The sequence below is a fragment of the Anopheles darlingi genome, chromosome 2 (assembly GCF_943734745.1).
Source record: "Anopheles darlingi chromosome 2, idAnoDarlMG_H_01, whole genome shotgun sequence".
Lineage (NCBI taxonomy): Eukaryota > Metazoa > Arthropoda > Insecta > Diptera > Culicidae > Anopheles > Anopheles darlingi.
This window is the reverse complement of record NC_064874.1, coordinates 49,514,403-49,528,981: the sequence shown is the minus strand read 5'-3', so window position 1 is coordinate 49,528,981 and position 14,579 is coordinate 49,514,403. Positions and strand designations below refer to the sequence as shown.

Below are 14,579 nucleotides of genomic sequence, written 5' to 3'. Positions count from 1 at the left end.
CCAATTTGTGCAAATTTTGTCAATATTTGATGATCGTTTAGGGTGGTGGTACCATTTTTTACGTTCTAGTATTTGATCTTGGTTATTTCTCTAATGAAAAATGAGGGTGATAATAATGGGATTTTTCCCAATTTTGCTTTACGGTCGCTTCGATTCAACGGTCATTTTTCGAAATTTTTCGAGCCTCGTGCCGACGCTGGTTTCAAAATTGAAGCCGACTGGAGTAGCTTTTTCCTCCGTTTGTTGCGCTCTTTTTCACCGGGTTGTCAGCCGAACTGTCACAACAAAGCTGAATGTTTTGAAAATCGGGAGCGATTTTTTGTGCAATTTTCTCGGTGCTCGGCGCTGATTTTCATACTTGTCCGTGATATTCAAGAAAAAACAGTTGTCCTGAAGTAACCTCGACTTAGTTTTATCAGCGTAAGTACCCAAAACCACGATAAAAAGCACACGTGAAGGCGGCTTCTTTTGCTGCATAAAAAAATCGGGAAAAAGATTTTTGACGTTTCTGGATTTTGGCTTTGAGGGGCGGTCGATAAGCGCGTCGGCTGCTTAAAATATTTTGGAAAAAGTTTAGGATATAACAGTGAAACCGCAAAATTAAGGATCACGAAGGATAGGAGATCGTTAAGAAGCAAAAGTGAAGCGACTAGCGTGCACTAGACTTATCATACGATGTTGTCACGCGGCAACACCGCGCCGATTTTCTACCGGATTCTGTCCCGGTTCCCGCCCGGCTTCTCGTTCTGTTTCGCATACGGCTCTGGTGTGAAGCAACAGCTCGGTTACGACACGATTCGATCGAAGCGAAACATGATCGATCTGATCTACACCGTGGACAATCCAACCCGGTGGCACACCGCCAATTTGGACCTTAACTTTGATCACTACTCCGGCATGCGGTTACTGGGCGGAAACGTGATTGCTCGCTTCCAGGAGAACTTGGGCGCGCGAGTTTACTTCAACACGCTAGTGCACCTGCCGGAGGAGGACGTCATCATTAAGTACGGTGTCGTATCGACGAAGGACCTGCTAGAGGATCTGATCGAGTGGCGCTGCCTTTATCTTGCCGGCCGGCTCCACAAACCGGTCGAAATCATACGCAACGCTTCCAGTTCCAAAATTCAGAACGCGATGGAGCAGAATCTACGATCGGCACTGCACGCCGCCCTGCTTATGCTTCCCGAAAAATTCACCGAGTTCGAGCTGTACCGGGCAATCTCCAACCTAAGCTACGCTGGAGACTTCCGCATGATCTTCGGCGAAAATAAGAACAAAGTGAACAACATTGTGCGACCACAGATCGAGAACTTCCGCAACCTGTACGCGAGTTCGATCGCCGAGCAGCGTCACTGTCTGGAGTTACCGATGAATGGCAGTGATAATCAAATCTGCACACAAGATGTCTCAGAAGCTGCCATTCTAGCACACCTGAATGGGCTGCCAAGGTGGCCAATCCGACGTATTGTCGAACGACAAACCAGTGGACGGTATCGGCAGGACACCGAGGATATCTTGATAGGCGTGTCCCGCTCCTCGAACTACCGTGCAATCGTTGCGCGCTGTTTACGATCGATCGTGTGGACCAGCAGTGTTTGGCAATCGATCAAAAATATTCCCACGGCCGGTGCCAGCAAGGCGGTTCGCTACAGCTGGGCAAAAGCACTGAAGACGTTCAGCTAAAAGGAAGCGGAAGCGATTATGCTTCTCGAATACCCTAGTCGAATGAATGAAAAACTCAATAAAGATGCCAATGGAACTGTTCGTGAAACACAGCGTGTCATTTTCTAATTCCACGTTGCCTTCCTATAACTTTAACTAAGAGGTTGCTTCAAATAATCTGAGACCATGCTTTTTCATGTTCTGTTTTAGGTAATGTCTGATTCCGACACCTCCGACTCAGACAGTGGAGTACGGTACAAAACGACGACCACACGCCATAATCATGCGCCGTCCAGTGAAAAACCGGAGCGATCATTGTACCGTGACAACGGCTCATCACGTAACCGATCCGATCGGCGATATCATCACAGAAGCCGTAGTCCAACACCGGAGCGCAGACGGTACCGCCGCAGGTCCAGGACCCCCGAATCTTCTTCTCGTTCTCATCGTACCAGTCGCTCGGCACGATCATCACGCAATACTTCACCTGAACCTAGCCGGCGATTGAAAGACGACGTTAAAGCGTTGGACGTATCGGCGTCTTCCGTTTCATCTCAAGATGATCACGCACCGCAACGGAACAAAGCAGCAGACTCTCCGACGGAATGTTTCGGACCTGCGCTTCCACCTGCGCTGGCACAGCCCTCGAAGAGTGAAAAGAAGGAGACTGAGGAGTACGCAAAAAGTGTTATAGGACCTGCACTGCCACCACATTTACTGGCCCGCAAAACGGAGCACCACGATGAAGATCGTGAAGAGAAAATCGAGCGATGTGCGATCGGGCCTGCGTTACCACCGGGAATGAAGCTTCCGGAAGCAGCGCCTTCCCATGATCATGCAACTTCCGATTCGGAACTTTCGCCCTTCTCCGAACCGGAACAGGACGATGAGCCAGAAGATGATGATGATGATGATGAGATGATTGGTCCATTGCCGGGTACATCTGGCTCTAGAGCCAACGTGGAACTGGAACAGCGTGCGCTCGAGATGAAAATAAGACAAATCGAGAGTGCGGCGATCGGTGCCAATGGTGATCGAGAACAACCGAAGGCACGCGAGGATTGGATGCTGGAGCTGCCAGATATTCGCAAGATCAGTGACATGGGATTGGGCGCAAGGCAGTTCCGAACGCGTGAGAAACAAGAAATCGGGGACCGGACGGTCTGGACCGATACACCCGCCGATCGGGAACGTAAAAAGGCTTCTGGGGGCGGTGGTGGATCATCGAAAACGGTCGACCCTGCCGTCGAACGAGAACGCGAACGTGAACGGAAGCTCATTGCAAAGCGTGATAAAGAGCAGGAGGAGCTCGTGAAACGCCATAAGAAAAAACACAAAAGGGACAAGGCGCTGCTAGACATACATCAAAAAAAGCTTAAAAAAGAGAAGGTAATTAGTAGCACTGGTTACACCGATAGTGATGGTTCTAACTGATAATGTCTTACATTTCTACTAACAGGAATCGAAAGGGGGTGAGGAATCGATCCGGCGACCGTTCGATCGAAATGTGGACCTGCAGGCTAATCGCTTTGATGAGGCGCAGAAGAAAGCGGTTCTCAAGAAAGCTCAACTCTTGGACACACGGTTTTCCAGCGGGAGTTCCAAATATTTGTAGACACACGCTCGACGATGCAAAATCACGTTCTATTGCCGACAAAACTGCGCTGTTCATTGATGCGTAGTTTTGCAGGAATGTAGATGCTTTCATTACTTTTAATGAGCTCTCACCTTTTTATAACAATAAAGACCAATTGGGAAGAACCTTTGGAGAACGATTTTATTACAAAAACCAATGCCGAAACGGCAGCGCCCGCGGTGAAATTCAAAGTTGCACGGAACTTTCGACTCCTAAACCCTCAATGATGTAAACGGACAAATTTGACAGTGATAATCGAAAAAATTTGAGCATTTTGCCCAAAAAAAAGGAAAAAAAATCAAGCAAAATCAATATCTAGGGTGAAAAATGGGCTGCATGGCACTGTACCGTTGTTGTCTTTTTGGTCGGTTCCGAGGACGCTTCATCAAATTGCGTTAAAAATGGGAAAACTTTAAGTTTTTGGGACAATTTGATCAAGATAAAGGTGATACCAGCAAATTAGCATCATTTGCAACTTCCGCCGTCGTTCGTTGAAAAACTGAGGCCGGAAAAGTGTTAGAAAGTCGCAGAACTACAGTGCGAAAGATCCCTAAAAAGACGAGGTTTAAGCCTGGAACGCGATGGCTGGCAACTTTTGGCAGAGTTCGCACCATCAGCAATGGATACTGGACAAGCAGGATCTCATCCGGGAACGGCAGCACGATCTGAAGTCGCTCACAGAGGAGGAGTACCAGAAGATTTTCATGTTCTTCGCCAACATCATCCAGGTGCTGGGGGAACAGCTGAAGCTCCGCCAGCAAGTCATTGCCACGGCCACGGTATACTTTAAGCGCTTCTACGCACGCAACTCGCTCAAGTGCATCGATCCACTGCTGCTAGCTCCGACCTGCATCCTGCTCGCTTCGAAGGTGGAAGAGTTTGGCGTGATTTCCAACTCGCGCCTCATCACCACCTGCCAAACGGTGATCAAGAACAAGTTCGGGTACGCTTACCAGCAGGAGTTCCCGTACCGCACCAACCACATCCTGGAGTGTGAGTTCTATCTGTTGGAGAATCTGGACTGTTGCTTGATCGTGTACCAGCCATACCGCCCGTTGCTACAGCTGATGCAGGACATCGGCCAGGAGGAGCAGCTGCTAACGCTTACCTGGCGCTTAATCAATGATTCCCTTCGCACGGACGTTAGTCTCCTGTATCCGCCGTATCAGGTAACGCAAGACGGTCTCTAAGCCTTAAAGTAAACTACCTGACCCATGCCTTTACGTCCTACCCACAGATTGCCATCGGTTGTCTACAGATTGCATGCGTTGTGCTACAGAAAGAGCTGAAATCATGGTTTGCCGAACTGAACGTCGACATGGATAAGGTGCAGGAGATCGCCCGAGCCATCGTGAATCTGTTAGAGCTGTGGAAGAGTTACGACGAAAAGAAGGAAATCCAAGCGCTGCTGGAAAAGATGCCCAAACCGAAGCCGGCCCCGCAACGGTGATTCGTTTGCAGCGAACCTCTTACGCGCTTCTCCCTGAAGATGATGCTAGCAGCAATTCCAGTCATGATAGTCGCCAACCAGAAGTATTCCACTTCTCTCATAAAACCAATGCTGCAGGTGCCACCAATTGTGCGTGGTTTAACGGCAGCAGAACTGATTCCTCGTGTAACTCGGTTAGATTTTAGGGGACTAATTGTGATTGTTGGATAGAAAGGCAGCATCACGATATGATGTTGCTGGAAGGCATTGGCGAAGTTTCCGAAATATATGTAATTTATTCCGTACGAAAGTATTCAATTCACTTACTCTACCACTACTCTTGATGCTGTATTCTCTCAAAAGAGCAATTCGACAAATACTTGTGCCTACGACGGGGGGAATGCAAGATTTTCATTATTGTTCCGCTACAAACGCCCTTGTATTCACACCATAACACGCCTACTGCGTCCCACCGTAAGGCACAGCCGAAAGCAACCAGCCGGCACGTTCAATCGTTAAAATACTTTTGGCACATCGGCTTGCTTCGATGGGTAAGGCAGTTTCTATATATTTGACAAAAAATGGTGCGATGATTGTAAATGCGTCTATCGTTCCCAGATTGCTCCGAAACGATCATGGCTTGAGCGTCGAACACGGCGGCTCTGCCGACATATTCTGTGTCCCTTCATTTTCTACTTTTGTGCACCTGGAATGATTTGTGCCAGAAATCTCGAGGTAGCAATAGGGTTCGCTTGTTTTACTACGTTATAGGCCCAGTTTAAAATGGATGTAACCAAGAGACACAGAAAAAAACACAAAAGGCTATAAACGAACGAGGGGCAGGTCCTGATTGCAATTGTGCGCAAAAGAATCGACATACACCAGGGCGCACCCAGACAAAATGGCATGATTTGATGGTGGACAGAGAGAAGTACAAAAAAAACTATCGCAAAAGAAAGAAAATAATAATAATAATAATAATAACTAACACCCTAACAGACGGGGACCGGAGAGGTTCGTTATGGTCGGTAGCCGCGGCACGGGATGCCGCAGCAACATCGGTGACTCTTGTATGTGAGACTTAATGTAAAGAGTAATCCCATTTTGGCAGCATCATCTTCTGGGGATTCTCGCGATTCATCAATTTCTCCGATCGGAGGGCTTCCCGCACAACGAGTGTCCACACCTCGACCCTCTCTACGTAAGCTTCTCCAACAGCTTCTTGATCTTCTCATGAGCGTACCGGAGCTTAGTGTACAGATCGTTTGAGCAACCCTGATCGATGATCGTCTGGAAGCGGTATGTACGGAAGTTTTTGTTGTTGTCCATCAGTGTGACGGCTCTCATCAGCGGGCAAAGTATGATCTTCTGGTGATCGGAGAAGTTAAGCTGTAAATATTCGTCAGTCAAGATCGAAAATTAAAGACGGTCGTATTAATAATGAGAGCACGCAAGAAAATTGGTTCATTCAATGTACACATACCTGTACGGTACCATTGGTGAGATGCATAACGACGGCGCACATGGTGCGGAACCAGGTATGCATGTGCGGGATACGAGATAGCTGATCGCTCTCAACGTTCGCGGCTCCGGCGCCAGCCTTCACCAGATGCTCCATCATGTATCGCTTGAAGTAAGTCAGCAGCTTCATCTTCTTCTCCAGATGCGGCGGGAAGCTGTTCACATCCCAGTACGTTTCCTGGCCCTCTTTATCAATGAAATGAACGTTACTGTAATGGAATAGGAAATCGTTTTAGTAAAACCGTTATTTTTTATGGATGAAGTGAATCGTTGGTTATCGGGCATACTTACTGGCCATTGGCAAGCATAATTAGCTTCGTTGTGTCGTTAAACATAACGCCCATGCCTTCGTCGCTCAGCTGGTACCCGAAACCGTACTTATCACTGTAATCCACCCATTTGGACACCCAAAACAGGGGCTGAACGGCTGGATCCGTGTTTTCGTCATCCAGATTGTTGGCCAATCGCGGTGGTTTTGCCAAAAACAGCTTCGTGAGCTCGCGGTGCAGTGTCTCGATGTCCGTCCGGTACGTATCGTTATGGCGCGAGATCATACCGCTCGCAGTGATGGCGTCGTGTAGATTGTTCTTCAGGAAGGACGATTCGAATCGCGTATCGTCTGTCGGAGGAAAGGGAAGCGAGCGAGTTTGGAGGGTCAGCACGATAGGGAAAAGAAAAGAAGAAAAATTTAGCCCACAAGAGATACTGACCACCACCATTCATCTCAGAGAGTGGTTTACGGTTAAGGCGCTCCGCTGGCTCCAGCTGATCGGCACGCGGTGCCATCGTAAGGCACGAGATGGGCAGCGAGGAAGGAATGTGACCGTGGGCAAGAAATTCAAACTCAAACAGCTTATTAATGAGTGGTCGCTTCACAGGATCGGACTGCAGCATGGCGCAGATCATGTCCGCCGCACTTTTACGCAGCGTCGGTGGCAACCGGTATTCACACTTCCGGATGCGACTGTACGTGTCCTTCAGACTCTTCGTTTCGAACGGTGGCTTTCCGACGAGCAGCGTGTACATCACGCACCCAATCGACCAAATGTCCACCTCGTAGCTGTGACCCTTCTTGTTGAGTATCTCCGGTGCGATATAGTTCGGCGTACCGCAGAGCGTTTTCTTGCGCTCGCCCTCGAACTCAATCTTGGTAGCCAGACCAAAGTCACCGATCTTAACGTGCAGGTTATCGTTCAGAAACAGATTGCCTAGCTTCAAGTCCCGATGGATGATGTGCTTATCGTGCAGATACTTGACTCCCGTCATCACCTGATGCATGTAGTACCGGCACTCGTAGTCGGTGATGAATTTACGGCGTTTGTGCAGTTCCATCATCGACTGCAATTAGAGAACACCTTAGCAAACTATCTCGAGGCACACATCGTATGCACGCATCCGTTTCGAAGCGCAAACTTACCCGCTTCTTGCACAGTTCCAGCACGATGTAGATATTGAGCGGATCATCGAAGAAGCTGTGGAAACCGACAATGTTTTTGTGGTTCAACGACCGGTGAATCGTGATTTCCTGCGTCATCTTCTCCTTCTGGTTGTGCTTCAGCATCAACTTCTTCGAGACGATCTTCCCGGCAAACACTTCCTTTGTCGCCACATCCACGATCTCGTAGCACTTGGCGAATCCTCCCTATCGGAACGGAACCACAATTACAGGTTAGATCAAAAGGCTCAATTAGTGGCTACCTGTTGGGTACATCAAAGCCCATCCCCCCCCCCCCCCCCCTCCCACTCTTTCCCAGTGGCCATGACCTGTCGATTGGTCTTACCTTGCCAAAAAACCGCAGCCTCCGGTAGGTCCGTTTCGAGCCGCCATCATACAGCTCCTCCGGGATGTCCACCGCCTTCTCGTCGGGTCTAGTAGCGCTACTCATGTTTACCTACTTCTTCAAACTACCACTCCACGCTCTTTACAGTTTCCTCCGAATAATTACAAGTCCCGAGACAGAATGCAAAAATGCCCAAGCGCAGACGATGGTGTTGCAGATTCTAGAAACCGGCGTGTACCAGGAAACGTAACGCTTTGTACGCTTTTTTTTGCCCAACGATGATGCTATCGACGGCCAAGGACAATTTCGGTGGCTTCCTGTTGCGAGTCCTTGTTGCTTCGCCTGATGCTGAGCGGGAGCGGGCGCGTGTAAAATTCAGAAATGTCAACGGTTACGATGCTGGAGCGAGTTCTTTTCCGCCGTTCAAACACTTTTCGAACGCGTTCTCACACCAACACCAATGCACGGTTTTTTTGCCGGTTGAAGATCAACAGGAAAACGCAAACGAGTTCAATGGAAATCCTTGCAAATTTCCAGTGATACGCCAGTGGACGAACGGTTTGGTGGATAAAAAGGTGTTTTATCAAAATTAACTATTCAACAAACGGGAGAACACTTCCCACGATCGGCATCGACGAACACACAGGCGCACACACACACACACGAGCTTGATCGTCGAATGGCCGTTACTTTTCGAATGACGGCGGTAAGTACGGCGCTCTCTTGCTGGCTGGGTAACTCTCACGATGCACTATTGCTTTTAATTCGTTCACGAAACCGACGATAACGCGTTGCTCTGTTGAATTAATATTTCCACAGCCGATGTCTACGCTGATCGACAGGAGAAATCTGCAGCGAGAAATCTGCAAGCTAAAATAGCAACGATTTGGCGAGCAACAAACCGACCCACGCGAAATTTCGATCGCAACCGTCCGGTGCGATTTTTGTGTGCCTGTGTGTGCGTGTGTATTTTCGGGCGAAAAAATCGTCGCTGACAAAGTGTCGGAATGTCAATGTGTCGGAGTGTCGGAGGAATGTCAGAAATGTGCTTCAGCTGAACGCTGAACAAATCGTGTGTGTGTGTCGTACCATCGAATCGGAATCACAGTCGGAAGCCCGGAACCGTTTTTCTCGATCATATTTTTCGTTGCATACTGAACCAGCATGTCCACGGTAGCGAGTGCCCTAGCCCTGGCCGGAAACCGGTCATCGGGAGCCCCGGTCCGCACACAGAATGGTAAGCCTGATAGAGCGGTGCGCCGAAACGGGACTTCCACCGTGTGGGTGCACCATCGTGATCACATGCTGCATCTTTGGTCGATTTACGGTTTATCTTGAATGGAAACTGGGTGCTCGTTGTCCATATCGGTTAAGAGTGATAGAAAGTGGCCAAACTCCGATTGAATGCAGCTGGCTCGTGTTTTCTTCTCAAACTTCCATCTCGGTGCCGGTCCAGCAGTGTGCGGCACAAAGCACATCATGTACAGGCGCATCTGTTTCTTCGATGATCATTTCTTGCATAGTTTCTGGCCTTCCACCGTGACCAGCCGGTAATCTGGGCCACTACAATGAAACTTTCTTTAATTTTTAGTCACTTGGATCGATAATTTATTCACGAACCCTCCCGCACTGAATGACTCATTGAGTTGCATTTGTGAGGTTATGGAAGCAACCATAAACAGCAGTGCGGGGACATTTCTTTCCTTAGCCACCCGGAGCTCATCCGACGATACTCTCCTCTACTTTCAGTCATGGCCGCATGTGCCATCGCTAACATAGTGAAATCCTCGCTCGGACCGGTCGGACTCGATAAGATGCTGGTCGATGATATTGGCGATGTGACGGTGACCAACGATGGTGCGACGATTCTTAAGCTGCTGGAGGTGGAGCATCCGGCTGCGAAGGTGCTGTGCGAACTGGCCCAGCTGCAGGATGAAGAGGTAGGCGATGGTACCACCTCGGTCGTCATTATCGCAGCCGAGCTGCTGAAAAACGCCGATGAGCTGGTCAAACAAAAGATCCATCCGACGTCCATCATTGCCGGCTTCCGGCTGGCGTGTAAGGAAGCGTGTAAATACATCTCCGAGCATTTGACGGCACCGGTCGAAGATCTTGGCCGCGAAACACTGATAAACGTGGCGAAGACATCGATGAGCTCCAAGATCATCGGTGCGGATGCCGACTTCTTCGCCGCGATGGTAGTCGATGCGGCCCAGGCCGTCCGGATCCTCGACGTCAAAGGCAATCCGGCCTACCCGATCAAGGCGGTCAATGTCCTGAAGGCGCACGGTAAATCGGCCCGCGAAAGTGTGCTGGTACAGGGATACGCACTGAACTGCACCATCGCCTCGCAGCAGATGCCGAAGAAGATTACCAACGCAAAGATCGCGTGTCTAGACTTTTCGCTGCAAAAGACGAAGATGAAGATGGGTGTGCAGGTGCTGATTACCGATCCGGATAAGCTCGACGGTATCCGGGCACGCGAGCTGGACATTACGAAGGAGAAGATTGAGAAGATCCTGGCGACCGGTGTGAATGTGGTGCTGTGTAGCGGTGGCATCGATGATCTCTGTCTAAAGTACTTCGTCGAGGCAGGTGCGATGGCCGTGCGCCGTGTGCTGAAGGCCGATCTGAAGCGTATCGCCAAGGCAACAGGAGCCGCCTACCTGACGTCACTGACGAACATGGACGGCGAGGAGAGTTTCGAGGCATCGTACGTTGGTGAGGCGGCCGAGGTAGTGCAGGAGTTCGTCTGTGATGATGAGTTGATCATGATCCGTGGCCCAAAGGCACGTACGGCTGCTTCGATCATTCTGCGTGGTCCGAACGATTTCTACTGTGACGAGATGGAACGCTCGGTTCATGATGCTCTGTGTGTAGCGAAGCGAGTGCTCGAAGGCAAGAAGGTGGTGGCTGGTGGCGGTTGCGTCGAGGCAGCACTCTCGATCTATCTGGAGAATTTTGCTACCTCGTTGAGCTCCCGCGAACAGCTGGCGATAGCGGAATTTGCCAAATCGCTCCTGGTCATCCCGAAAACGCTCGCCGTCAATGCCGCGAAGGATGCGACGGATCTGGTGGCGAAACTGCGCGCCTATCACAACTCGAGCCAAACCGTCGTTGATCACGCACAGCTCAAATGGTACGGACTGGATCTGATTGAGGGTGTGGTGAAGGACAACAAAAAGGCCGGCGTACTGGAGCCGGCGATGTCGAAGATCAAATCCCTCAAGTTCGCTACCGAAGCCGCGATCACGATTCTGCGAATCGACGACATGATCGTGCTAAACCCGGAAGACAAGGGAGGAAAGAATTACGGCGATGCATGCGCTGCCGGAGAACTGGATGGTTAAGGATGCTTTTTACACTCGGTTCCTTTCGCACCCTCTCCGTAATCATCCGCTCGGTATCTTAAGCTTTCACTAATGCTACCATCTCGTATTCGTTTCCATGCCGTGCGTCAAGTCAATCCGTGTGGCAAGCTAAGCATTCGAAGATGCAACCCCCCCAACGTTTGGCCTTACTTGAACTCTCCTGCTAGATTAACACACGGTTCACTCCTTCCCACACATCCAATGGCACAAACCACGAACACATACACCATTACTACCAAAACTCATGTTAGAGTAACATTTAATGAGTTTCACTTGTATGCATTTTTTCTTTCATCGTGAAACACAATATCGAAATAAAATTAAATCGATAATATTACTTGCATTTAGTGTATTTAAGTATAAAGAAATAAGCGCTTCGAGTAAGCCCAACCGAACATAACAGAACACAAACTAGGAACGGAAAGAGATTCGGGGTCAATGATCCAATGTTTTATAGTATTCCGTATACGATGATCCAATTAAAGTGAAAGATACCAGTTATCGTACTCCATTTTCTTGTTTACGTGCAAGGGATAATGCTTCGACAAATGAATGCTATAAATGTGAAAGAATCTGCCTGATGTACACGTTACTATTCATGGCATTTATTTTGATTTGTTGTTAAAATTCTTCGAGTTCTTCAAAAACTGCAACTATTTGAGGGCTATTGTTTGTTACCGATAGCGATATAAGGAACATGCGGTATTGTGTTTGCTACCTACCAATCATTTGGCAAGAACGTTTTCAGGGCTGAAATATGACTGAGTATAATCTGGCTTGGTTGTAACGTTGTCCTCTGTATATAATTAAACAATATAGGATACTTCTCTGGATATCCCTCTCAAAAGAGCACGTCAATCACGAAGATTTTGTACTTTTTCCCAACCGTCTTCCAATTTCGCACTCGTACCTGACAGTATTTGTTGGCTTTGGAATTCGTTTGAATGGTTTTTCAAAAGGCCTGCCGACTTATTGATCAGCATTGGTTATCGTGTAACAGTTTACGATACTTGGATCTGTTCTACGGCTTTTTAATGCTCTACTATGTAAACGGGAGAACCAATTACAAATAAATGTTTGCTCCGGCACATTTTTCACACCTTTTCGCTTCACATTTTGTGTTTGAAGCTCTGAGGTGTTCATCACATACGGTGAAATGCGCCTTCTCGCCAACGTGCAGGTGAACCAAAACGATGAGTGAAAGATTATAAATAAACGTCCACCTATAACGATGACCAAAGTGCAGAATCGGATGCGCGATCATGTGGGAAGTGCTGTACGCTCCAAAATATTGGAGTCGAAATCTAACAAAAAAAAACTGCAACTCCGTTGCGACTTACGGTTGTTTATAGTCCCGTTGCACATCGTATACGGCCTCGCCTACAATGGCGGAGGTTATTTTTACTCAACTGCACCACTGCCCTATATTGCGGCATTTGGTCGCCCGCTTTCCCCGCCTACCTATGTTTGTGTCCCTGAGCAAGACCGGCGGGAATCGTGCTCTATGAACGACCACTAAAATCCATCCATCTTTACGGTACCGGATTGCTCGTTGGTGCCGACAGTGTTTGTCTAAAGATTCTTGACCCGGAAACCACATCTTAAGACAATCTTCAGAAAGGATGATGGTAATTCACAGATCATCACAAACTCCTGGCGATTGATCAACTTACGCATTCTTTGGCTTTGAAGTGCTTAATTTCATGTTGGATTACATGTTTAGAGGACGGAAAGCGCTATAGTCATCGATACGTTACTTATTACTAAGTCTTCAAGAACTACTCTTCCACTTAGCTCCAACTTATCCATGAATGGATCGCAATCACAAACCATAGTGCGCATTCTAGCCAAGCTGCACGTGAGTCCAATCGACACGTGTGTGACCTGCAGCACCTCTATAATTATCGACATGAAGGGCACACGCACCGCGTTACCAGCCTGTTCTTCCTGTTAATGAAATTCAAGAAGCGGCTGTGGTGTTCCTCGCTACGACACGGTAACATGCAAATTTACAGAATCCCTTAGGATTAGTATGTTGTCTGCTTGCCAAAGTGTGATGAGCCCCGCAGTTGCTGCGTACCGGCACCGCGTTGACCGCCAGACAAGCCTAAGGCCGTCCAATGATGGTGGCATTTCCGCTTGCCAAATTGCTTGGCGAAACACTGGGCGGCGTGTGTTAGTGTGACTCGAAGGAAATGAGGCCATTCCAACAACATCACCAGTCCGCCAGGCGTGATGCTGTACCCGCAGGAATAGGGGACGGTAGTGGAATACTCGGTTGCAACGGATTGCTCCGGATTGCGGTATGCGCCTTCTCGTTCTCTTACGACACGACCACGTTCAACAGGAACGAAGCTACCAGTTACCGGCGGCCTACTACACCAGAAGAAGGAAGAACGGCTGAGCGGTCCTATAAATAACTCGGCAACCTGGCAGTGGCAGTAGCGCACTATACAGTTTGTGTACTCCGTGCCCATACCACGAGGTATTGGATTCTTGTAATGTGGTCAACGGGAGCACTGGTGGTCTCTGTATTGAGAAAAGGTCCCGGAGCGGGTTACTACCAGCGACCACAGAGAGCCAGGTTCCGGTGATTCACATTGAATCGATTGATGGATTGTGATGATAGTTCTAACGATCAGACATGTACATGATCACTCCATTCTCTTGGCTCCATCGAGCTAATGGAGATTCGGTGATTAACCCTTTCTACACCAGGAAGACATTCCGAGGCGGAAAATGTATTCCATTGTAGGGTGGCCGGATCCAAAAGACAATCAAGACAGGCCGATCAATCGACTTCGAGCGGCACGAAGCCCTTCCACAGACCGACAGACAGAGAGAGAGAAAGACCTAGTTGGTGGTGATGGTGGCCGTCGTCATATGTGGCCGTTCCTGCACGCAGGCACGCACGATGTGCTTCTCTCGGCTTCACAAAAATAGATTTTCTCGGTTTTTCACGCCCGCCAATTCACATACACCGGGATGGCGTATAGTTCCGCCGTGCCGTGGTAACCATACGCTGGCGGTCCGCGTTTCTCAATCATCTTCAGATCGGCCGCTCTCGATTGGCGTTTTTCGGTGGGAAGGAGAGGTGAAGCTCAGTCAGAAGAACCTGTTGCATTCTGCTGCGCTCAACAGAGCATAGGGGAGAACTTGTCGTGGCTCTATGATGCCTC

The 14,579-nt window shown here is 48.8% G+C and overlaps 5 protein-coding genes across 5 annotated transcripts; 4 read left to right on the top strand and 1 right to left on the bottom strand.

Annotated features, from left to right (window-relative positions):
• Positions 1 to 283: 283 nt before the first annotated feature.
• On the top strand, positions 284 to 3,415 carry LOC125950046 (GPALPP motifs-containing protein 1). Its single transcript, XM_049677632.1, has 3 exons — positions 284 to 420; positions 1,873 to 3,051; positions 3,122 to 3,415. Exons 2-3 carry the CDS (start codon positions 1,876 to 1,878, stop codon positions 3,275 to 3,277), a joined length of 1,332 nt encoding a protein of 443 aa, XP_049533589.1. The 5' UTR covers positions 284 to 420; positions 1,873 to 1,875; the 3' UTR covers positions 3,278 to 3,415.
• Positions 526 to 1,764, top strand: LOC125950053 (phosphatidate cytidylyltransferase, mitochondrial). Its single transcript, XM_049677640.1, has one exon. The coding sequence runs from the start codon at positions 676 to 678 to the stop codon at positions 1,681 to 1,683; it is 1,008 nt and encodes a 335-aa protein (XP_049533597.1). The 5' UTR covers positions 526 to 675; the 3' UTR covers positions 1,684 to 1,764.
• A 253-nt stretch (positions 3,416 to 3,668) lies between the features above and the next one.
• On the top strand, positions 3,669 to 5,042 carry LOC125950059 (cyclin-C). The gene is made up of 2 exons (XM_049677649.1): positions 3,669 to 4,467; positions 4,536 to 5,042. The coding sequence occupies exons 1-2, from the start codon at positions 3,880 to 3,882 to the stop codon at positions 4,746 to 4,748; spliced, it is 801 nt and encodes a 266-aa protein (XP_049533606.1). The 5' UTR covers positions 3,669 to 3,879; the 3' UTR covers positions 4,749 to 5,042.
• Positions 5,043 to 5,910: 868 nt separating this feature from the next.
• Positions 5,911 to 8,497, bottom strand: LOC125950032 (serine/threonine-protein kinase polo). The gene is made up of 6 exons (XM_049677596.1): positions 8,030 to 8,497; positions 7,666 to 7,890; positions 6,959 to 7,586; positions 6,540 to 6,867; positions 6,211 to 6,457; positions 5,911 to 6,116 (listed from the first exon to the last, which is right to left on the bottom strand). Exons 1-6 carry the CDS (start codon positions 8,132 to 8,134, stop codon positions 5,925 to 5,927), a joined length of 1,725 nt encoding a protein of 574 aa, XP_049533553.1. The 5' UTR covers positions 8,135 to 8,497; the 3' UTR covers positions 5,911 to 5,924.
• A 598-nt stretch (positions 8,498 to 9,095) lies between these two features.
• Positions 9,096 to 11,734, top strand: LOC125950034 (T-complex protein 1 subunit alpha). The gene is made up of 2 exons (XM_049677599.1): positions 9,096 to 9,266; positions 9,779 to 11,734. Exons 1-2 carry the CDS (start codon positions 9,194 to 9,196, stop codon positions 11,377 to 11,379), a joined length of 1,674 nt encoding a protein of 557 aa, XP_049533556.1. The 5' UTR covers positions 9,096 to 9,193; the 3' UTR covers positions 11,380 to 11,734.
• The last annotated feature ends 2,845 nt before the right edge of the window (positions 11,735 to 14,579 follow it).